This window comes from Miscanthus floridulus, chromosome 17 (assembly GCF_019320115.1).
Source record: "Miscanthus floridulus cultivar M001 chromosome 17, ASM1932011v1, whole genome shotgun sequence".
Classification (NCBI taxonomy): domain Eukaryota; kingdom Viridiplantae; phylum Streptophyta; class Magnoliopsida; order Poales; family Poaceae; genus Miscanthus; species Miscanthus floridulus.
In genome coordinates, this window is record NC_089596.1 from 37,913,885 (window position 1) to 37,939,747 (window position 25,863).

At 44.8% G+C, this 25,863-nt stretch overlaps 1 protein-coding gene across 1 annotated transcript; it reads left to right on the plus strand.

Annotated features, from left to right (window-relative positions):
- The first annotated feature begins 10,659 nt into the window (after positions 1–10,659).
- On the plus strand, positions 10,660–11,118 carry LOC136515552 (uncharacterized). Its single transcript, XM_066509110.1, has 2 exons — positions 10,660–10,756; positions 10,850–11,118. The coding sequence occupies exons 1-2, from the start codon at positions 10,660–10,662 to the stop codon at positions 11,116–11,118; spliced, it is 366 nt and encodes a 121-aa protein (XP_066365207.1).
- The last annotated feature ends 14,745 nt before the right edge of the window (positions 11,119–25,863 follow it).

Sequence of the window (25,863 nt, forward strand, 5' to 3'; positions counted from 1 at the left end):
TCGTTAATGCTGTAAAGCTCGGGGTGCAGGTAAAAAAAACTTTGATCACACTGGTGAGCAAAAATACCATAGCTGCTAGGGCATAGGTCTCTTGCAGTCTAACCAGTTTTACTCAGCATTCATTTCCACAACCCTTGCTTCTAGATCTTAACGTGAGAAAAGGGTCGGGCATAGAGAATGTCTATCAGATAGATATACTCTTTAATGCATTCTGACTCTTTCCATAGTTAAGGATAAAAAGCTCAGGGTGTGGGCAAAAAACTCTAATCACGCTGATGAGCAAAAATGCCATAGCCACTGGAGCGTAGGTTTCTTGCGGTCCGACCAGTTTTACTTAGCGTTTGTTTCTACAACCCTTGCTTCTAGATCTTAACATGAGAAAGGGTTGGGCATAGAGAATGTCTACTGAATAGATATGCTTTTATCAGCCCCCGAGTGAGGCCCGACCCCTCACCATTGCTGGGGTCGGGTGTCACTAATGATCGAGGAGTCAATAGCGAAACCGATAAAAGAAAGGGTGCGTAGATTAAGGGTAAAAGCGACGTAGTTGTTCGATGTTCCAGGCATTGACAAAGACCTCGCTGTCGATGGTCCTAAGATTATTGGTTCCTTTTTAGAACACCTCCATGACATCGTACGGTCCCTCCCATAGCAGAGAGAGCTTATGGCGGTTCTTGTTGCTCTAGACGAGGTGGAGCATATAAAAAGGTTCATGCATTCTGACCCTTTCCGTCGTTAAGGCTGTAAAGCTCAGGGTGTGGGTGAGAAAACTCTGATCGCGCTGGTTGACACAAAATGTCGTAGCCGCTGGGGTGTAGGTTTCTTGCAGTCTGACCAGTTTTACTGAGTGTTCATTTCCGCAAGCCTTGCTTCTAGATCTTAACATGAGAAAGGGTCAGGCATAGAGAATGTCTACCAGATAGATATACTCTTTAATGTGTTTTGACACTTTTCATAGTTAAGGCTAAAAAGCTCGGTGTCGGGTTCATAAACCCGGGGTCCCTCATAGACTAGCTTCCCAACAAAAGGCTTGGCCCAAGCAGACAGCGAGCAACTCATAGACTAGCCCAAGTATCTAAACAAACAGGCCAGGAGGGCTACCCAATCACCGACCGAAAGATCTATCCGAGGAGGAGCGACACCTATTTTCTGCCTTTGGCCCACCTCACCGATCGGAGCACTCGCTCTGACTCTAGCCGATTCCGGACAGCCTCTCCGACTAGAAGGCCTGGCCCAAACACTACTTCTGACTCTGACCCCGTGTCTCTGACCAGGGTACGCAGAAGGCTGGCTCACCGCTCTTCTCCGACTGGCGCAACCAGAGCCGACTGGGACCAACCGACCGGGGATGCCCACCTAGAAAGGACTAGGGAACAAACGGAGAAAGCCAAGCAAGGCGCTTGAAGTCAAAACCATGATACTAGGGACCATACCCTGACACCTGTAGGAACAATACTCTACAACCGCCCTGACACAAACAATATTGTAGGTGCCGACATTTTCCTCTACAGTATTGTGGGCGGCAATTAAACTCCCATACGGTAAGGCCCCCCACATGCCTCTGGGCATTGATAGTGTTCTGGGCACTGGGATTTATCATACCGAGCGAACATGGTGAAACTCCTCACATGCCTCTAGGCATCAACAATATTTGCAGGTGCTGACATCTGCCATACCCAAACAAAGATGACGTAACCTCCCATGTGCATCTGACATCCAACAGTGTTGTGGGCGCCTACCATCATCCTGTACCCACCGGCGTGGGCAACAAGACTTAGAAACATACGTACTCTCTCCCTCTCACTTGTAAGGCCATCCCCTTCATCTATAAAAGGGGATGCGCTCTCTCCCAAGAGACTCAGTTGATTCAAGTTCATACAAGTGAATCTAGATTGATCAAGTTCACTAGCTCACAACCATAGAACCGTTTGGTTTGGACCTCAAGCACATGCTTGAACACTTACCTCAAAGAGGATCTCCTGTCGCTCTTGGCCCTTATGACCAGAGCCGACCAGACCTCTCGTGCACCCCATCTTTGTCCTTCTTGTTTGTAACCCCACTGCAAACTTCGAGCACCTAGGCTCAGGAATAAAGTCACCGACCGACTCAAACTGGACGTAGGGCACATTGCTTAAACCAGTATAAACCCTATGTCATTGAGTGCTAGGCCACCTCCGATCACAATGTATGGCAAAACTACAAATATTTACTTGTTGGTCACTTTCGGCACTAATAGTTGGAGCCATCCGTGGGGAAGATGTTGTACATTCAACACTTTTTTGGTCATCGGATGGTCCACTTTTCCACCACCCTCACCGTGGCGAGCTCTGGCGATTCATTTTGCTTCGGCTCACTGGAGTTTCCCCCGCTCCCACCTGTTGGGATGTGGGTTCCACCTATCCTTGAGCCATCCCAGGCCTTCGTCCTCAGAAGCCTAGACTTTGTCACCGACCGGCTCGGCATACTACACCTCCACGAGGAGGCACTCGTTCCGGCACCCATCAGAGGGGCGCCGCCCCTTGACTTCGAGACGCACGACTTTGAGGACATGGCATCCGCGCTTCATTTCGAGCAAACTCTCTGCTCAAACCCCACTATAAGTATTGTACATATTGTTATTTACTTACTATTCTCTATCTTCCGCTGATTACCCGGAGGGACCCCATTATCCCCGATGCGACCGCCATACGACCGGTTCCCCTATGGCCTCGCATCTCCCGTGGACGCGTACACCCGGGGGCTCCGAAGGATGCCGACGTCGCCCCCTCTCACATCCAAATTCGTTTGAGCCATCTGGGGGAAGTCAGCATGGGTGCTAACTATCTTGCTTTGGGTATCCCTGATATCAATACCCGACAGCTGCCTACGATCCTAGATTCAGATTCCCCTGGGCTTTCAAACACAAGAAGTAATGAAAGAGATCAAAATGCGAAAGAATGTCGAGATAAGCCTCGTAGAAATGGATGAAGATAGAGACATAAAGGATGGAATTTAGGCCTAGATTGCAAAGACTAATCTTGTTATAGTCAATCAATCAACGGAGAAATGGATGGATTGGAACACCAAATCCGAGATAGAAATAATCTTCAAAAACTACTAATTCATCATCGTGAGGAGTCGGAAAGCTCTCACCATGAGCCAGACGCCATCCTACTGTCACCCTATCGGGCAGCACACTGTCCTCCACCAACCGATTGAGCGCCGCCTTGTTGCTGACAGACCCCACCTATTCCTCAGCACGATTGAGCTCGTGTGATGCTCTACTCGAATCGCCGCGGTTTCTTTTGGGCACCATCTAACAGATCTATCTCCTAGAGGAGGCTACGTGCTTGTGGTTGCTCTAGTGGCCGAGTAGTTGCCAGGCAAAGCAGTGTGGGCGTGAGGAAGAAGATGAAGTGGTGGAGAGAAAGTGGGGAATGTGCGTCGAGATCGTGATGCTCTTATAATAGTTCGACCCCTGACCCTCTGCCTTCTAGGGTTTTTTTGGAAACCATGCCCGTCGTGCCGCATTCTCACCCGATGTCTCCACACACTGCTGGGCCGCTGAGTGGGCCTAGTGGGCCACCGCGTCAAACCATGTCAAACACGGGTTGATATTCAACATTGAGCGTTGCTACAACACGATATTTTCTTTCTCTCACCCAATTACAAGATTTCTTCATAATCTTCCAGTAGGCTCGGGGACTATGTGTGAACACGTCATCTAGCGATGATTGTACTATTTTTCTTAGCTAAGCTGGAAACTAGTTTAGCACATGAAGACTACTACTTTGGACCCTGGCATAATGAGACTACTTCACCTAGTGCCAGGATCAGGGACTAAGTGGGCACACTTCACCTTGCGGTGAATATGCTTATTTCTTTGACTTAGATCTCTTAAAAGCGGCTAAGTTCTTCCATGCTAACTAAGTCAAGGATGCCATGTGACCAACTTTGATGCCTAGAACCTAGGTGGGCACACTTCACCTAAGATGGAGAATTTGAATTTTTTACTTGAGCTCCTTACATCCTTCTAACAAGCCTTGGCTTCGAGTGTGCTCGGCTCCAGCAACTAGATGAATAGCTCAGACGCATGCTCAAACAGCTCGGGTGCGTGTTCAAACAGCTCGGATGACATGTTCAGCAGCTCGGTTGCATGCTTAATAGCTCAGACAAGCTCAAGATGATGTTGCTCAATGGATGCAAGGCGCTCGGGGACTAGCTGTGGGGGTATAACTCTTGATACCAGTAGGGCTGTACATGGGCCAAGCCGCTAGGGGAGGTCTAGCCCACAAGACGCTGCATGGGCCATGCCACTAGTGGAGGCCTAGCCTACAACACAACGCCGTGCGAAGCATGACACATGTCGTCATGCCTCATGAGACTGTTTGAAGATCTTCGGTGATCTAGGGAACCTGCTCGGATATGCTAGATCCCATAATATCTATAACTTCCTATCTTGTAAAACCGATCAGGATAGAAACAACCGATCTATAACCCTACCCTCAGGCTACATAAGGAGGGTAGGGACCCCCCTTGTTTTGATCTCATCTCACATAATACAATCCACAAAGATACATGACATATGGTATTACATCAAGCTAACAGTTTGAACCTGTCTAATCGTTGTCTCTTGCATTATGTGTCACCATCCGGTTCCCTCATGTGTACCTCCACCGATTCATCTACTACCATGGGCATACCCCTCGGTAGACTGCTAGACGTATTTTGTCAATAGTGGTGCGCCAGGTAGGGGGTGTGCGTGCTGAATTCATGGCGAACTAGATGGTCACCTTCTTGAGCTCCATGGCCTTTCCCGAGCCAGGTTAGATCTCCATGGTCGGATCCATGACCTAGGTCATTAGCCCCAATGACAATGAGGAGATCGTGGAGGCGGTGTAGGATCACCCTACGCCGATCACGCCAACACTTGCAACGACATCTCCGATCCCGGCGCCCCACCATTGGATTAGGAGATCCATCAGCAATGATGATCTGATCGCATCCATCGATTGGGTCACAGACCGCTTAGCGGAATGCCAGCTCCTCTTGGATTTGGTCTTAGATCAATCTAGAGTGAGCGATGAATTTCTCGTACTCCAAGATCACTAAGCCACTATAACCGAGTGACCTGCTCAGCCACATTGTTCAAGGCAGCCAAGTTTCAATCTGGTGATCACAACCACTCCAGAGGGGCGCACGGTGTGGCGCCGACCACTTCCCGCTATCGACCTACATTTGGTCGACTACGAGGCCCCGATGGATGACTCATCAAAGCCCTATCCTTTTAGGCTAAAGGGTGCGGGATCTACATACCAGAATGTCATCTACCACCTCTTTATCGATCACGTCAAGTGCGGCCATGTCACCAACCTCTACATGATTGACCCAGCTGACTTCGGTCGGCCCACCCCCATGGTCAACATGGTGGCTGTTCGCCAGCTCTCGGATGATCCCTCTCTTCTGACTGAATCTCTCCACAATGTTCTGAACAAGAGCCCCGATGATTATTCCGAGGGCTCAACCAAGACCATATCAAGCTGCCCTACTTTCCCTTCGAAGTTTGGGGGCATGATTTTCCACGTCAGCCACGACAGCATCACCAAGGGCGGCGAAACCGCTGAAGAGCGCGAAGCTCATCTAGCGAAGAACGCTGATCGACAACATCGTCGAGATGCAGAAGCAGCCCATGGGGCTGATGAGGATGGTCGTGGCCCACCCCACCATCCACGTAATCTAGAGGAGGCATTTGACATGGTCGGTGACCAACCAGTCTACCAGACTCCAAGCGCTAATCTAGCCGTCGCTTTCAATGAGCTCAACAAATTCCCTCACACTCCAGAGGTCAAGAAGGTCTGAGCACATATCATAACAGCGCAAGTCCAAGTCAACGAGTTCTAGAACGATGCCCCATCTTATTCCACCGCATTAGCTCATAGCCGCCGCTCCTGCCACAATGGAGGATGCCCGCATCATGGCGCCGAGGGCCCCTGACCTCAGGCTGGAGGTCCTTACCTTTATAGAGGGTCCAGAGGCAACTATGAAGCTCATTCACATTATACACGTTGACACGCACATACTTTCACCTATATAAACCTGGTAGTCCGTCGAGTGTCACGAAGGACCTTGGTAAATCAACATCATAACCAAGATCGCATGATTAAGTAAATACACATCACATACACAGAGTTGTAGCAGAAATAATATTTCAAATGGGTTCACAAATAATAGTACAAATTTGGGTTTCAAAACCGGTTAAGGGAAAACAACATAACTTTCAAATGATTACATTAATATAAGTTCCAAATACATTGCTAGCATAAGTGACATCCTCTGATAAAAGCATATAGATGAGAAATAAATATAGAGTCATTGAGCCCACCGACGGTTAGCCACCATCTTTAGCAGGCCAAGAACTTCACCTACAACATGGTGGGATAAACCATGAGTACTCGAATGTACTCAACTAGACTTACCCATCATAAACCAGAAATAATGTGACACCAAGGAGTATGCAAGGTTTTATAGGTGGAGCTAGCTTGACAAAATTTTGCATAAAAGCCACTAGTTGAGCTATACATTTTAGAATTCGGTAACCAAGTTAATTATAGCTATTCATCTCTAGATTAGCACTTATACTAGAGCAATCATGTGATTAAGCTAACAAGCTAGTCCCAACATATGTGTATGTGATGATATAGAGCAATCATGTGATTTAAGCTAGTCCCAACATCGTAGTAACTGTGTTATAGAATATGATGGTTTGGATGAACATAGAATTATTATACCGGCTATGGTTACTATTGTATGCTACTAAATGATATACTACATGTTTGGCATAGGTTAGTTGCTAATCTTGAGATGAATAGCTATAATTAACTCAATGACCGAATCATAACTGTATACTTGAATTGGTAAGCTTTTTATGCAAAATATTGTCAAGCTAGCTCCACTTATAAAGCCTTGCATAATCCTTAGAGTCACTTTATTTTTGGTTTATCACGGTTAATTCTAGCTGAGTACCTTCTCATACTCAGGGTTTTATTCCCATTATTGCAGATGGTATAGGTTATCATGGCTATTGCAAGAACTACTTCTGTCCCACCGTGGACGAGGAGTAAACCCTGGGCAGGCATCTCTTATTAATCTCTCTCTTATGCTTTTGGGGAAGTGTGATCATGAGCTGGCACTATATTTAAACAATGTTGAAGATGTTGGTTTCAAACTTTAAATTTGCTTCCACTACTATCTTACATGAACGTGGCTTGTAATAACTTTAATTCGTACTCTAATGGATGAACTGTATTTGTGAACTTTATGTAACGTGTGACATGTATGTTGAATCATGTACGATCTTGGTTGTATGTTGATGGTTAATTGAGACCCTTCATTGTACTCGATGGACTACCAGGTTTATATGGGCTCAAGTATGACAGTGCAACCACTTGTGGGCTGCCATTGTACTTGTGCTCTTATAAATTAGTCGGTTCTGCTACAACTGGTATTAGAGCAAGATTCAACATTAATTGCCACATGTGTATTTAAAACAAAGGTTTTTGTTTTTCCAAAACCAGTTTTGGCAATTGATATATATATATATAGGTGTTTAAACCTAAAGTTTGAATCTAAAGTGTGCCAGTGATCACTTCCTTTATGCTCAATTAAGGATTTTAGGTGGCTAATTAAGTACTAACTTGGGGGTTTTCAATTTCGTCATCCATACGACGACTATTGTATGGATGCCATTCACTTGAGTGGTAATGTATGGATCAAATGCCTCTACGCCTAAGGTAAGATGTCACTCATCATCACAGTGGCATGACCGCAAGATGTGAGTGTGCGGTCTAATAGGGAGAGTTAGCTTTGATACTAAAGTATATATATGTCTCATATATATACAGAGGTATTTAATTGTGGGTTAGCTTTGATACGACTGTATATGCATATTTATATGTATATATGGGACGTATTTACTCTCGGGTAGCTTTGATATAGAAGTATATATATGAAAGTATTTAGCTTGCAACCTAAAGCCTAGATTTACATTCTGCATATATAATTGTGGGATTGGGCTAAAATGAAATTCTTGTGCAGGTACACTAACAGCGAGACATGTAGCCCAACTAGTTACGAACCATGGTATGAAGTACAACTAACCATACCAGCTCATAACCAAGCACCCTTCTAGTAGGAATGGAGGGCAGAATCTAAAGGAAAAACTCCTTGGGAGGCTGCCCAAGTAGTGGCCTTTGAGGTGCTGAGTCAAATCTATCAACAGCACAGGGATGAGCCTACCTACAGTGTTGCTGGTACTTTTCCTCGGGTGGATCCATCCACAGTAGTTTGGGCATAGTGCAACCATAATGCGTTGATCCAAGACTAAGATGAATGAGCAGATAGTTCTAGTCTCGCTATGAGTGCAATATTTGCAGTGATGAAGGTTGTCTATGCTCGTTAGGACACCAAGGACTTTTGGTAGGAGTCCTATACCAGTTGCATGGATAGGCTCATGAGAGCCGAAGCTGCACAGTGTAAGCTGAGGAAGTGTGTGCGCAAGCACAATAAGGTAGCAAGTGAGGCTCGATGGGAAACAGACCAGGCATATGTAGCATTGGGAAATCTCTAACCCAAATGGAGCAAGTTGATCAACAGAGAGTTGTTGCCCAAGAGGCAAGAGCGGATGATCAAGCAGTGCTAGCAGGACTGCTAGAGCAGCTAGAGACTGCTCGTGTTGAGGTGCTCATATCTACGTGCCAGCAGATCCAAGCAAACAACCGTGTAGCCCTGATAGAAGCAGCATGAAATAGAGCTGAAGCCCTAATCGTGCAGCAGGACTGTGTCAAGAGGGACTTGCATCAGCAGCTTGCATAGACCTAGAATGTGGTGGTTGATCTTCAGCATGAGGTGAATTTTCTGAACAACTAACTACACCCGATCCTTGATGAGGAAGAAGAAGATCCAGAAATGATAGTTGAAGATGACGGTTGGGAGGAAGAAGAGGTGGAGCTAGAGGATGAGGATGATGTTATCTCCGACCTCGATAGTGAGCACATTGAAGATTAGAGTCGCCTAGTGACTAGTTAAAGCGGTAGCTATATCCCTATTATTCATGTAATGGACTTGTAGCTTGAAGTTTGGTATTTGTGACGTAAGTTCGGTGTAATATTGGCACTTTGCACGTTGTTTTAGTATGGTTGAACTTTGATCAAATATAGACAACCGTGCCTAGGGTTTTATTCCCATTGTTGCAGATGATACAATTTATCATGGCTATTGCAAGAACTGCTTCTATCTCGTCGTGGACGAGAAGTAAGCCCTAGGCAAGCATCTCTTATTAATCCCTCTCTTATGCTTTTGTGGAAGTGTGATCATGAGCTGGCACTATATTTAAACAATGTTGCAGATGTTGGTTTCATACTTTTCATTTGCTTCCGCTACTATCTTACCTGAACGTGGTTTGTAATAACTTTAATTCGTACTCTGATGGATGAACTATATTTGTGAACTTTATGTAATGTGTGACATGTATGTTCAATCATGTACGATCTTGGTTGTATGTTGATGGTTAATCGAGACCCTTTGTGGTACTCGATATACTACCAGGTTTATATGGGCTCAAGTATGATAGGGTGACCGCTTACGGGCTTCCATTGTACTTGTGCTCTTATAAATTAGTCGGTTCTGCTACATTAAATGCCTCTAGGTGTACGGTGACTCCGCACTTGTGATCAATCAGCTCAACAAGGATTGGAATTGCACAATGAGAAGATAGACGCTTACTACGCCGCGATAAGAAAGTTAGAAGATAAGTTATACGGCATCGAGTACCAGCATGTGGTCTGGGCTAACAACCAAGCAACCGATGAGCTATCAAAGTTAGGGTTGACCTAGGCTGAAGTTCCAGTCGGAGTGTTCATCCAGGACTTGGTGACGCCATCCATAAAGTAGGGGCAAGAAGGCATTGAAGAAAAACCACCTGCCAAGCCATTAGTCGCATCGGTCCTCGACCCGAGCAGTGATTGGAGGGAACCTTTCATCAAATCCCTCATCACTACAGACATCCTGGGTGACAACACAAAGAGAGAATGCCTCACTCACTATAGCAAGCATTACATCCTAGTTGAAGGAAAGTTATATCGCAAGAATGCCAAGGGAGAGCTAATCTAGAAGTGCGTTTCCGTGGAAGAGGGCGAGACAATACTCAAGGAGATCCGCGTCGGCACTTGCGGCAATCACGCAGCATCTAGAACACTGGCCTACAAAGCCTTTTGAGCTGGTTTCTATTGGCCTTCCACGGTTGCCGATGCTAAGGCATTCATTCACCGGTGTGAGAATTGTCAGTTTTTTGCAAAGCAAATCCATGTCCCAACCTAGGCCTTGCAAACGATTCCTACATCTTGTCCCTTCACATGCTAGGGACTAGATATGATCAGGCCCTTCAAGCCCACGCTGGGAGGTTTCCACTAGGTCTATGTTTGCATCGATAAATTCTCCAAATGGATCGAATACAAACCCCTAGTCCAAGCTATAGCAAAGAAGGTAGCCGAGCTGCTTGATGACGTCATTCACTGGTTTGGTATGCTGAATAGCATCATCACCAACTTGGGGTCCACATTCACTAGTGCTGATTTCTAGAACTTCTACAACGAAAGGGGCATCTCAGTTAAGTTTGTCTCAGTCATGCACCCTAGGGCAAATGGCCAAGCTAAGCACGCCAACAACATGATTCTCGACGTGTTGAAGAAGAGGCTCTACAAGAACGAGCAGAAGCACCCCGGTAAGTAGCTCAAGGAATTGCTAGTTGTGGTTTGGGGACTAAGGAGCCAGCCTAGTCGCAACACTAGTGTCTCCCCATACTTCATGGTTTTAGGCTCTGAGGCCATTTTACTAGCCAACATCGCTTTCCAAGCACTCAGAGTGGAGAACTACAATGAAGAATACTTCAACCAAGCCCGGCTCATTGAGTTGGACAACCTAGAGGAGGAGCGCCTGGTTTCATGTGTTTGGACAGTGAAGTACCTTGACAGCATGCGAAGATACTACAACCGCAACGTCAATGATCGATTCTTCATGGTCGGAGACCTAGTACTCCGCAAGAAGCAGAAGACCAATAGGATGCACAAGCTATCTTCACCCTAGGAGGGCCCCTTCATCATCAAGGCAATCACCCGACCAGGTTCCTACAGGCTATGTGACATGGATGAAAGAGAAGTCCCAAATTCTTAGCACATTGATCTTTTTAGGCATTTCTACCCTTGAAGGGTCTCCTTTCAAAGATATGTACCATTCATATTCAAGTATTCAATAAACTTTTTGTTCTAATGTTTCTCCATATTGTTATCTTCATGCTTTTTTCTAACCAATTATGTTTCTACGTACAACATCTTAAAGATGACATGCCAACTATGCCTAAGGCAAATGCATGAATAGACACATTGATGCTCGGACGCCTCCCAAGACGACCTTGTCTTTGACTTCTCCATGCATGTGCATGAGCGTCCACCCTCTGCGTCATCGGTGGTCGGCAGCGGTTCCTTAGCAACGCCCTGTTCTTCCCACACACACACACACGGCCCTTGTGCCCCACGTATGGTTAATAGGCTAGCTAGGGCTAGGGACTCAACTATACACTACTAATGGGATGGTTTATATTAAATATAAACACAAACACACCATAACGACAAGTGTTCAACAAAAGTTGCTAAGCACTTTTGTACAACAATTCAACATGGGTTTTTTTCTAATCTATGGAGCACTGCTCCCCCTTCACCGAATAGCTTGACATCTTTGGCCAACCTCTTCATCGTCTCTTCTGCATCTTCTTCAAGCCTGATGATCTTCTCCGCGTTCATGCCCTGTGCATACCCGGTCTCCACCCATCAGAGATACACTGAAGGGTAGTGTGACCATAGTTGCACAAGTGTGTGGAGGATGGCTTCATGCATGGCGCTACGTGCGAACTCCTTGAAGTCCACCCATGTTGTCTAGAAACGATCCATGACCGACCTGTATGGCCCATCACCAGGCAGCCGTGCCCCCTTGGGTTGCTCAAGACCAACGTAGTCTAGCACGGGCTAGATCATGCGATCATCGTCTCTAGCTTGTCATCATGGGCATTTCACTTGTTCCACGAGCACCTAGAACTATGCCTGGGCCTGGTGTTGATACTGTACAAATGAGACGGCCATATGCTAAGCATGCGCTTAACGCCTCACAAGTCAAAATAGCGTGAAAAACACTCACGTTGAAGATCTTTAGTGACTTTCTCGACCTTCTCCTCCGCCTTCTCCTTTGCCTCCTGAAGCCAGCCGAAGGCCTCCTGGGAAAGGCCGAGCTCCATCTCCAGTGCTACGTATAACAGTCAGACGTCTCACAATGTTGAATACTAGCAAAGTAAAATTCTAAGACCAACCTTTCTGCCGATTAGTGCTACGACTAAGCTGCTCGGCCATCGACTGGACCTTCACCTCCATTTGTTGGCACTCCTTCTCCAATGCTAGAACCTTCACCTCTAGGCCCTCCCTGTGGTGGCGCTCTTGGAGTTGGCATGCCTAGAGGTCTTTCACTGACACTTGTAGACTTTTGTTCTCCTCTAGTACTAGAGTCATCTCCTCCAGCTGCTGTTGACGCTGCTCGGACACCTTCATCACATTCTGCAGCGGGCAAATGGATTAACAGACTGCGCTCTTTAAAGGAAAAAGAAGAGCACTTTAGGCTTACCTCAATGCGGCCCATCATTGATGTTAGATCATCCCTCAGCCTCTTTGTCTCCACGTGTGCCTCTCCCTCCAGCATCTCAAACTCTTCGCCGCGCTGAATGACCATGCGGAGGAGTTGGGGAGGCGGGGTGGGCTCCCACACTATCTCTTCAATTTCAATGGTGACCGCTGGTAAAGGTGCCCTCCTTGGTTGCTGTAGTGCTTGGACAGAGTGTTTGAGCGCCACTCTCACCTTTGACGCCATTGCAGATGACGCTTGTTCAGCAACCGCGGGTGGACCTTGCACTGCACTGCTTGGCGCGTCCCCTATAGGCTCCGTACCAGCTCGATAAGGCCACTTGACGTCGCCCTAGCATCCCACACCTCCTCTACACTAGGATCGCCTTCATCATGCAATCTGTCGCTAGGTGAGGTCGGCCTAGTTGTTGAGGGCTCCTCTATAGTAGGGGCGGTCAGTTCCGCAACCATCGGTTGCTCCATGGTGGGGGAAACCAGATCCACCCTTGCTTGTGCTTGCTTGGCATGGGGAGCTACTAGCTCCTCCATGTGCCTTCCATCATCAGTAGCTGATGGTTGCATGACCTCCATCAACTCCACACAACAAGCAAAAAATTTGTCAAGAAGCAAACCACCATGCGAAGGAATACGGCAAATGAATAAGGCACTTACAACTGGGACTCCTGTTGCACAGCTCAGAACCTGCGTCCCCGCCTAGAACCGGTCTGCCCAATAGCCAAATCGCCTGGCATCTCCACCGTCACCACTAGAGTCACCCGCGTAGTCTCGGGGACTGCGGTGGTCGCCTGTGCTACCACCATTGGAGTCATCCACGTGGTCTCAGAGACTATGGTAGCCATCTAGGCTATCATTGATGGCATCACCTGAGCTGTTGTTCCTAGTGCCACCCGTGTGCTATCGAGCATTATTGCTACAGACTCCCACGTTCACCGCCTCTCGTGCATCTCCGCCCTAGCCGATGCATACGGCGGGAGCATCATAGCCATCGGTGAAGGAGGTGCTGCTTGTCCATCGTCGTCCGACGAGCTTGATAGCACCACCTACCATCTCCGAGGCTAGGTCAATGCTCTAATGCTTACCGGCCTCTCCTCATAGCGAGACAATCTAACTATTTTTCTTCTTTTTGAGGATGGCTCCTCGCCAGCTGGCCGCTTCCCTCGGAGCTTCTCGTGGACATACAGCATCCGCTCATCCTTGTCTCCATCATCAATGTCGGCCGAGCTAGCCCCACTAGCCTTCAGTCTAGTTCGACGCTAAGGACTACTCGACCGAGCATCAACACGCCTCGGCCAGTTAGCGGATGGCACCACCGAGAAGTATACCGCCCAATCCTGCCCACAAATCTTCTAGAAAACAAATGAGTATATTGCAACAGATAAGGAATCAAGCAAAACTAAAAAAAGACTCTTAACCATGGTGAGAGGGTTCCTACACTGAAGGCCCACTGCTAATCATTGATCCTACAACGCCACACGAGGTTAAACAACACTCCTATTCGTCGCATGACTTCGTCCCGATTAATCAGCTTGGGCACCTCATGGGTCCCATCAGTATCTCCCCAAAATTCATATCTGGGATGTGCTCCCTCCTTGCTGGGTTGGCATCATCGAAAAGTGAAGTTCGTCGCTACTATGACCCCATCCACCCTTCTTTGGGCGATCAGTGCCAACAGCTCCATCACGTGCTCCATCCCATTGGCACCAGGTCTCTCCGACCACTTGGCGTTGCTCACAAGAATATGATCAATGTCACATGCCACATAGTGTTCCAACTGTGGCATGTAGAACCATCACTGCACCCAATACTTCACATTTTCGTTCAACGGGGTGGTGATGTATTGGCCAACCATCCCATCCCGAAGCTGCAAGTACATGCTGCCTACGATCCTAGATCTAGATCCCCCCAGGCTTTCAAATAGAAGAAGTAGCGAAAGAGATCAAAATGCAGAAGAATGCCAAGATAAGCCTCGTAGAAATGGATGAAGATAAAGACATGAAGGATGGAATTTGGGCCCAGATTGGAAAGACTAATCTCGTAATAGTCAATCAATCCATGGAGGAACGGATGGATTGGAACACCAAATCCGCAATAGAAATAATCTTCAAAAACTACTAATTCATCACCGCGAGGAGTCGGAAAGCTCTCACCTCGAGCTAGATGCCATCCCGCCATCACCCTATCAGGCAGCATGTCATCCTCCACCAACCGATTGAGCGCCGTCTCGTTGCTGATAGACCCCACCCATTCCTTGGTGTGATTGAGCTCGTGTGATGCTCTACTCGAGCCACTGTGGTTTCTTTTGGGCACCATCTAACAGATCCGTATCCTAGAGGAGGCTGCACGCTTCCAGTTGCTCTAGTGGCAGAGCAGTTGCTAGGCAAAGCGATGTGGGCGTGAGGAAGAAGATGAAGTGGTGGAGAGAAAGTGGGAATGTGCGTTGAGATCGCGGTGCTCTTATAACGGTTCAACCCCTAACCCTTCGCCTTCTAGGATTTTTGGGATACTGGGCCTGCCATGCTACATTCTCACCCGACGTCTCCACACACCGCTGGGCCGCTGAGTGGGCCTAGTGGGCCGCCGTGTCAAACCGTGTCAAACATGGGTTGATATTCAACGTTGAGCATTGCTACGACATGATATTTTCTTTATCTGACCCTACTACAAGATTTCTTCATAATATTCCAGCAGGCTCAGGGATTATGTGTGTACACGTCATCTATCAATGACTGTACTATTTTTCTTGGCTAAGCTAGAAACTGGTTCAGCACCTGAAGACTACTACTTTTGACCCTGGCACCATGAGACTACTTCACCTAGTGCTAGGCTCGGGGACTAAGTGGGCACACTTCACCTTGTGGTGAATATGCTTATTTCTTTGACTTAGATCTCTTCAAAGCAGCTAAGTTCTTCTGTGCTAACTAAGTCAAGGATGCCACACGACCAACTTCGACGCCCGGAACCTAAGTGGGCACACTTCACCTAAGATGGAGACTTTGAAATTTTTTTACTTGAGCTCCTTACATCCTTCTGACAAACCTTGGCTTTGAGTGTGCTCGGCTCTAGTAACCAAACGAACAGCTCGAACGCATGTTCAAATAGCTCGGACGCATGTTCAAATAGCTCGGATGGCATGTTCAGCAGCTCGATTGCATGCTCGACAGCTTGGACAAGTTCAAGACAGTGTTGCTCAATGAATGCAAGGTGCTCGGGGACTAGCTGTGGGGGTTAACCCCCGATACCAGTAGGGATGTACATGGGCCGAGCCGCTACGGGAGATCCAGCTCACAAGACGGTGCATGGGCCATGCCACTAGTGGAGGCCCAGCCTACAAGACGATGTTGTGCGAAGCACAACACAGGTCGGCGTGCCTCGCGAGACTACGTGAAGATCTTCGGTGATCTAGAAAACCTGCTCGGATATGCTAGATCATGTAATATCTGTAACTTCCTATCTTGTAAAACCAATCAGGATAGAAACAACCGATCTATAACCCTACCCCTAGGCTATATAAGGTGGGTAAGGACCCCCGTCATTTTGATCTCATCTCTCATTATATAATCTACAAAGATACAGGATGTATGGTATTATGTCAAACTGACGGCCTGAACCTATCTAATCGCTGTCTCTTGCATTCTGTGTCTATCGACACGGAATTTCATCTCGTGCTGAGGACACACGAGCAAGCCAGAACGGTCCGCTCGACGGAGCTAGAGATCTGCCTAGCTTCAGCGGAGGGGTGGTCGATCCTGCACACTCCTCCCAAGACGTGCCAGTCAATTTGACCCTACAATTGACAAGGAGAGAAAGTTTATCAGTAGTTAAGAGCAGAACATGTCGGTGTTACCAGACAGTCTCGAATGTGCGGCTCTGAGAGCCGATATGAAAGTAGATCGACTAAATAGTTGATTCCAGCATTCATAAGAATAAATTGATTAAAGCTCATGGGGTTGTGTAAGAAGAATCGGTAATCATTCTGGATGCATATCATTGTTTAGACAAATATTGGTCACTAGCAAAAGGATATCAATAGTAATTAGTTCATGCTAAGCCAATGACTACAAGTAACCGAACCCCTTTTTATGAAAGAAATAGTTCATCATCATTCAACCATTTAATAGAGATAAATCTAATGAGCATATTAGATCTCATCTATCGTTATGACCAGTGGGGCATGAGGCAGAATCATGCAGGCCGTAGAAACAACAATAGACTCGACAACCCTAACTTATTACTAATATCAGTGGGGCATGAGGCAGAATCATGTAGGCCATAATACAATAATAAGATCATGGGGCTAATACATCTTTTAACCTATCGCTACATCAATGGTCTCGTGACGTGAACTATTCGTGAAAGCGCTCGATATCGGCTAAAACAGCCGATTTAGGCATAGCGCACAGTTAAGGTCATGATCTCTCAGGAACAGATCTACCAAATAGCGATCCCCACTCCATGGTGCTAACAGTGGGGTGTGAGGCAGAATCACATAGGCCATGATAACGGGCCATGAAACAGTTTTCCTAAGCCAATAGATCTACTCAAGATCAAACTTGCCTTAACCGCACGCTATGCACGATTGAAAGGTCCTAATGGCTAGAGGGGGGTGAATAGCCTATTAAAAATTTCTACAACAACACTTAACAAACTGGTTAGATAATTATGAGGCGAAGCAAGTGTTGCGCTAGCCTACTAAAATAGCAAGCCACCTACCACAATTCTAGTTTATATAGTTTCTATCCACACAAAAGCTATAAAACTACACTAAGCTAATGTGCTCTCAAAGGCTAACTAAAGAGCCACACTAACCAAACTAACAAGCTCTCACAACTAGCTACACTAAAGAGCTTGACAACTAGTTTGCGGTAAAGTAAAGAGAGTGAGCAATTTGTTTATACCGCCATGTCGAGGAAGGAGCCAATTAATCACAAGAATGAATACCAATGAAGACCAATCACCTCGGAATCAAATGATGTACACAATGATTTTTTATCGAGGTTCACTTACTAGCCGGCAATCTACTCCTCATTGTGGCGATTCACTCACTTGGAGGTTCACGCGCTAATTGGCTTCACATGCCAAACCCTCAATAGGGTGCTGCACAACCAACACAAGATGAGGATCACATAAGCCATGAGCAATCCACTAGAGTACCTTTTGGCTATCCACCGAGGAAAGGTCAAGAACCCCTCACAATCACCATGATCGGAGCCGCAGACAATCACCACCCTCCGCTCGATGATCCTCGCTGCTCCAAGCTGTCTAGGTGGCAGCAACCACCAAGAGTAACAAGTGAATCCCATAGCGAAACACGAACACCAAGTGCCTCTAGATGCAAACACTCAAGCAATGCACTTGGATTCTCTCCCAATCTCACAAAGATGTTGAATCTATGATGGAGATGAGTGGGAGGGCTTTGGCTAAGCTCACAAGGTTGCTATGTTAATGCACATGGCCAAGAGAGTGAGCTTGAGCCGGCCATGGGGTTTAAATAGAAGCCTCCATGAAATAGAGCTGTTATACCCCTTCACTGGGCACAACACGGGGTGATCGGACGCTCCGGTCATATCGACCGGACGCTATACCTCAGTGTCCGGTCACATGATGCGTGCCACATGTCCCCTCTCTTCAAATGTTGATTGCCCGATCTCAATGGTCAAGTGACGACCGGATGCAGCAGTTCAAAGTGACCAGACGCTGAACCCTAGCATCCGGTCGTTTCCAGTAAGCATCCAAAGATGACTTTTCACGACCAGACACATCAGGTCATGCTCGACCAAACTCACCTAGCGTCCGGTCACTTGGCATTTCCCCTATGCATGACCATGTCAGTGTGACCGGACGCAGCCAGCCAGCGTCCGGTCATTTTAGCACCAGCATCCGGTCGACGACTGACACTGCGCTTCTTCTGCTGCTACTGACCAGACGCGCTGGTCCTTCAGAGACTAGCGTTTGGTCACTTACAATGACCACGTTCACCTAAGTTTAGGGCACCGGTGGTACCATCGGACTGTCCGCACTCTATGGGTGGACACTCCACCGGTGAAGTTTCTAACCCTTGCTCAAACATGCCAACCACCATGTGTATCACCTTGTGCACATGTGTTAGCATATTTTCACAAATATTTTCAAGGGTGTTAGCACTCCACTAGATCCTAAATGCATATGCAATGAGTTAGAGCATCTAGTGGCACTTTGATAACCGCATTTCGATACAAGTTTCACCCCTCTTAATAGTATAGCTATCGAACCTAAATGTGATCACACTCGCTAAGTGTCTCGATCACCAAAACAAAATAGCTCCTACCATTTATACCATTGCCTTGAGCCTTTTGTTTTTCTCTTTCTTCTTTTTAAGTCCAAGCACTTGATCATCACCATGGCACTGCCATCATCATGTCATGATCTTCATTTGCTTTACCACTTGGAATGTGCTACCTATCTCATGATCACTTGATAAACTAGGTTAGCACTTAGGGTTTCATCAATTCACCAAAACCAAACTAGAGCTTTCAATCTACCCCTTTTTGGTAATTGATGACAACCCTTTCACAAAGATATGAATTAAAATTCAATTGAATACATGTTGCTTGCCCAAGCATATTTACCATGTGTAAAAGGATATGGACAAGTTTCATGAACCCCAAATGGTAGCAATTGCTCCCCCTACATATGTGCTAAGAGTTTGGATTGAAGCTTGCACATATGCTTAGATAGGAAATATACGAGACATTGTCTACCAAATGATGCTAAGGTATAAAAGATGGACCTTTGAAGTGTGATACCAATCAGAGTGCACCATTATACCATCCTTAGCACCATGGTTAGCTCGATACCACTTGGAAACACTTGGAAATAAAATCACTGGATAACCTATGCATGCTAGATTTTCATTTCATCATTTAAACCTACAACTAGCATACACCACACAAGCATGGATATTGAAATTTAAAACTTGTGCCATGCAAGCAAACATATGAAATGCACATTCAAATGCACCACACAAGTTCATGAGCTTGCTCCCCCTACTTGTGTGCTCAAAATTTTAATTGATCCTTTTCCTTTGTCATATCTCTCCCCCTATGTCAAGTTGTCCCCCTTTGTTGCCTTTTCATTAATCTTAGTACACTAATACCTTTGTTTTTCTCCCCATGTACTAATATCTTTGTTTCTCTCCCCCTTTGTCATCAATGACCACAAAGGTTCAAAATATAGATAGGTTGAGATTATCAATGTCAATCAATGGGGTGAGGATCATATTCCCAAATTTGGTCCAATCTAGATCATTTACCAAAGATATTTAACTCGGTTTGATCCAAGGACAAGCTTCTTCACACCTCCAAATAAGGGTTATCTTGTACCATGTTGAGTTAAACACTTAGAGCTCATTTTTTAGATTAAATACTAGGTTTACAAGCCCACTAACATGTCATATGCTACCACTAGATTAAAAATAAGCATAGAAGCAATAGTGGTACCATACAATCATCAAATTCATTTGATTTTCATAAATGAGCCTATTAAATGTGAAAGATGTCTAGATGCACTAAACAAGTCCTTAGCAAGGATGTATGCCATGCCAATCAACTTTTACCTTGGATTGCTCGAAGGAGAGGCATGTCATATAAGTGGGGGTGCATCAACATATATTTGAGAAATCCAATATGTTCAACTCATTCCTTAGCTTGTAAAACCTTTTCTCATCCAATGGCTTGGTGAATATATCGGCAAGTTGATATTCGGTGCCTACACTCTTAATGCAAATGTCCCCTTTTTGTTGGTGATCTCTTATGAAATGGTGGTGGACATCAATGTGCTTTGTTCTTGCATGTTGAACCGGATTGTTGGTCAACTTGATTGCACTCTCATTGTCACATAGCAATGGCACTTTCTTGAACTTGATTCCAAAGTCACTCAAAGTGGCCTTCATCCAAAGTATTTGTGCACAACAACTACCAGCGGATATGTATTCAGGTTCGGTGGTTGATAATGCAACACTATTTTGCTTCTTTGATGACCATGAAACAAGTGATCTTCCCAACAATTGACATGTGCCTGAGGTGCTCTTTCTTTCAACCTTGCATCCCGCATAATCTGAGTCGGAGTAACCAACTAGCTCAAACTTTGCTCCTTTGGGATACCACAAACCAACATTTTGTGTATGCTTCAAGTACCTCAAAATTCTCTTAGTAGCCTTTAAATGACTTTCTCTTGGTGAGGCTTGAAATCTTGCACACATGCATACACTAAACATGATATCCGGCCTTAATGCGGTCACATAGAGTAGGCTTCCAATCATAGAACGATACAATTTTTGATCCATCATATTTCCACTTGCATCACTATCCAAGTTGTCATTTGTTCCCATTGGTGTGCTAATGGCTTTACTATCATTTATGCCAAACTTCTTGATCATGTCCTTGATATACTTGCCTTGACTCACAAATGTAACATTCTTCAATTGCTTGATTTGAAGACCAAGGAAGTAACTCAACTCTCCAATCATGGACATCTCAAACTCATTAGACATCATCTTTCTAAACTCATCACAAAAGTCTTGATTTGTTGATCCAAATATGATGTCATCAATATAGATTTGCAACACAAATAATTTTTTTCCAATCTTCTTGATGAAAAGAGTGGTATCAACCTTGCCCATCATGAACCCTTTAGAGAGTAGGAAGTCCCTCAATCTCTCATACCATGTTGTAGGTGCTTGCTTCAACCCATACAATGCCTTCTTCAACTTAGACACATGGTCGGGCTTCTTGTCATCTTCAAAACTGGGAGGTTGCTCAATATATACTTCTTCATTGATGTAACCATTGAGAAATGCACTCTTAACATCCATTTGGTATAGCTTGATGTTGTGGGCACAAGCATAGGCTAGCAAGATTCTAATTGCTTCCAATCTAGCAACCAGGGCATATGTTTCTCCAAAGTTAAGACCTTCAACTTGTGTATAGCCTTGTGCTACTAATCTTGCTTTGTTCCTTACTACTATCCCATCTTAATCTTGCTTGTTTCTAAAGACCCATTTGGTTCCAATCACATTATGTCCCTTTGGTCTCTCTACTAATTCCCATACTTGATTTCTTGTGAAGTTATTCAATTCTTCATGCATAGCATTCACCCAATCAACATCCTTCAATGCTTTATCTATCTTCTTTGGTTCAATGGATGACACAAATGAGAAGTGCTCACAAAATGAAGCCAACCTTGATCTAGTTTGCACACCTCTTGAAATGTCACCAATGATAGTGTCTAATGGATGATCCCTTGCAACATTGGTTGGTTGGAGGATTGGAACTTGATTGCTTGCACTTGCTTGATCATTAGGTTGAGATGATGTACTAGCCACTTGATCTTGTTCATTATCATGAGAGCTTGCTTGAGTTGTATCATCTTGGACAATTGAGTTGGAGACCACTTGCACTTGATCATCTTCATCATCATTCACTTGCATAGGCCTCAATTCACCAACATCCATGTTCTTCATGGCATTTGAAAGTTGAATGCCTCTAACATCTTTCAAGTTCTCATTCTCTTCTTGTGAACCCTTGGTTTCATCAAATTCAACATCATGAACTTCCTCAAGAGTACCACTATCCAAATTCCAAACTCTATATGCTTTGCTAGTGGTTGAATAACCAAGTAGGAATCCTTCATCACATTTCTTTTCAAACTTGCCCAATCTAGTACCTTTCTTCAAGATATAGCATTTGCAACCAAAGACCCAAAAATATGCAATGTTGGGCTTTCTACCATTCAAGAGCTCATATGGTGTCTTCTCTTTCAATGGGTGACAATGAGGCAGTTGCTACAATATCAAGCCGTGTTGATAGCTTCGGCCCAAAAAGATTGACTCTCATTGTACTCACTAAGCATAGACCTTGCCATATCAATGAGTATTCTATTCTTCCTCTCAACAAGGCCATTTGATTGTGGAGTGTATTTGGCTAAGAATTGATGTCTAATTCCAAATTCATCACACAACTCATCAATTCTAGTGTTCTTGAACTCACTACCATTGTCACTTCTAACTCTCTTGATGGTTGTTTCAAACTCATTGTGAATGTCCTTGATAAATGATTTGAATGTTGCAAACACATCACTCTTGTCCACTAGAAAGAATACCCATGTGTATCTAGTGTAATCATCTACTATCACAAAGCCATATTTGTTACCACCAATGCTAGTGTATTGAGTTGCTCCAAACAAGTCCATGTGCAATAACTCAAATGCTTTACTAGTGCTCATCGTGCTTTTCTTAGGATGGATGTTTCCAACTTGTTTTCTGGCTTGACAAGAGCTTCAAAGCTTATCCTTTTCGAACACAACATCTTTCAAGCCTCCAACCAAGTCATGCTTAACCAATCTATTCAATTGTTTCATTCCAACATGACCAAGCCTTCTATGCCATAACCAACCCATGCTAGACTTAGTGAACAAGCATGTAGATAATTTAGCTTCACTAGCATTGAAATCAACCAAGTATAGATTCTCATATCTAAAGCCTTTGAAGATCAAGTTAGAGCCATCTACACTTATGATCTCTACATCATCTACCCAAATATGCATTTGAATCCAAGATCACACAATTGAGCCACGGATAGCAAATTGAAGTTCAAGCTCTCTACTAGCAACACATTGGATATGCTCATGTCATTGGATATTGCAATCTTACCAAGTTCTTTGACCTTGCCTTTGCCATTATCAACAAATATGATACTATCATAACCATCTTTGCCATTGGTGTTGATTGAGTTGAACATTCTTGCATCACCGGTCATGTGTTGAGTGCACCCACTATCAAGAACCCAATGCCTTCCTCTGGCTTTGTAATTGACCTACAAAAGAAGATTAATTCTTTTTAGGTACCCAAACTTGCTTGGGTCCTTGAAGGTTAGTGACCAAGCTCTTTGGCACCCAAATGACTTTCTTCTTTGAGCCCATCCATGGTTTACCAATGAACTTAGCCTTTACACCATTTGCACCCTTGGTAGGGACATAGAAAGAATCAACTTAATAGAGGATACATTAGCTTGTGACTTTTTGTTCATGCACTTTTGCTCTACATGACCAACTTGCTTGCAACTAGTGCAAAACCAACTATTGTTCTTCACAAAGCTAGTCTTGTGAGGAGCAAAGGTTGCCTTGCCTTTCTTGGGGGTATAGCCCAATCCCTCTTTGTAGAGAGAGGCTCTTTGGCTACCCAAGCACATAAGCAAGCGGTCCTCACCACCATAGGCCTTAGCTAAGGTGTGAGTGAGATTATTGACCTCCTTCTTGAGGTTCTCATTCTCAACCATTAGTAAGGCATCACAAGTGAAACCATCACTACTAGATGAGGTGGAAATAGAAGTACTACAAGAAGGGTTAGTGGGAGCAACAATGATAGGCATAGATAATGATTCATCAATTATATCACAAGTTAAGCCTATATTGCAAGTTTCAACATGCTTCTTTTTATTTTGCTCATCAAGCAAAGAGGAATGAGCCTTTTCAAGCTTCTCATGAGCTTTACCAAGCTTCTCATGGGCTTCCTCTAGCCTCTCATGAGATGCATTGAGCTCATCAAAGGCTTGCTTAAGGGCTTTTAGTTCCTTACGCAAGCTTTTGCATTCCCTTCTTTTGATGTCAAAGTGTTCTTTAGCATCTTCTAACATGTCAAATAATTCATCCTTAGTAGGTTCATCATCATCACTATCTCTTCCATTTTCATTTTCATTATCATGTTTCTCATCACTTCCATCATCACAATTTTGTACCTTAGTGGCCTTAGCCATGAAGCATGATGGAGTGTCGAAGAGAGAAGGCTTCTCATTGATTGCAATGCTTGCAAGTGCCTTCTTCTTGGTGGTCTTGTCATCATCACTATCATCATCATCATCACTTGAGGAAGCATCACTATCCCAAGTGACCACATATGAACCACCCTTCTTCTTCTTGAAGGTCATCTTGTCCTTCTTCTCTTTCTTTTCCTTCTTGTCCTTCTTCTTGTTCTTCTTGTTGTCATCATCATTGTCGCTATTGTATGGACATTGAGCAACAAGATGATCTTTGCTTCCATATTTGAAGCACCTTCTTGACTCTTCCTTGTTCTTGGATGAAGATTTCTTTCTTCTAGCATGGTACCCTTTCTTCATCATGAACTTGCCAAATTTCTTGACAAAGAGAGCCATCTTCTCATCATCATCATCATCCCATGAGCCATCATCTTCACTTGATGTTTCTTGCTTAGCCTTGCCCTTGGATGATGTGGCCTTGAATGCCACACTCTTCTTCTTCTCATCTATCTCTTCTTTCTTTTCTTCCTTCTCATCATCATCTCTATATGTATCATCGGTCATTATATCTCCCAACACTTGATTTGGTGTCATGGTGTCCAAACCACTCCTCACTAGAATAGTGACCAATGTACCAAATCTTGAAGGTAAGCATCTTAAGAACTTGTGGGAGAAGTCCTTGTCCTTCACCTCTTCTCCAAGTGCTTTGAGATCATTGACAAGCACTTGAAGCCTATGAAACATCTCTGGCACACTCTTATCCTCCTTCATCTTGAATCTTGCAAACTTCTCTTTGAGAATATATGCCTTTGCACCCTTCACGGCTTGAGTGCCTGCAAATGATTCCTCTAATTTCTTCTATGCCTCATGAGCCATCTCAATATTCTTGATTTGCTCAAATGTTCTCTCATCAATTGCATCATGAATGGCACTTAGAGCAATGTCATTGTTTTGGAAAAGCACTTCTTCGGCCGCGGTGGGATTCTTTGGATCACCAATCTCAATTTTGGTTTCTACCACCTTCTACACCTTTCTATTGATTGACTTGATATGTGTGGTCATCTTTGACTTCCAATAAGGATAATTTGTACCATCAAATTGGGGTGGCTTCTTTGTGTTGTTGATTTGAGCCATTTTTACACCGAAGGTTGTTAAGCCTCAAATCATGGTGACCTCGGCTCTGATACCACTTGAAAGGTCCTAATGGCTAGAGGTGGGTGAATAGCCTATTAAAAATTTCTACAACAACACTTTACAAACCGGTTAGATAATTATGAGGCGAAGCAAGTGTTGCGCTAGCCTACAAAAATAGCAAGCCACCTACCACAATTCTAGTTTATATAGTTTCTATCCACACAAAA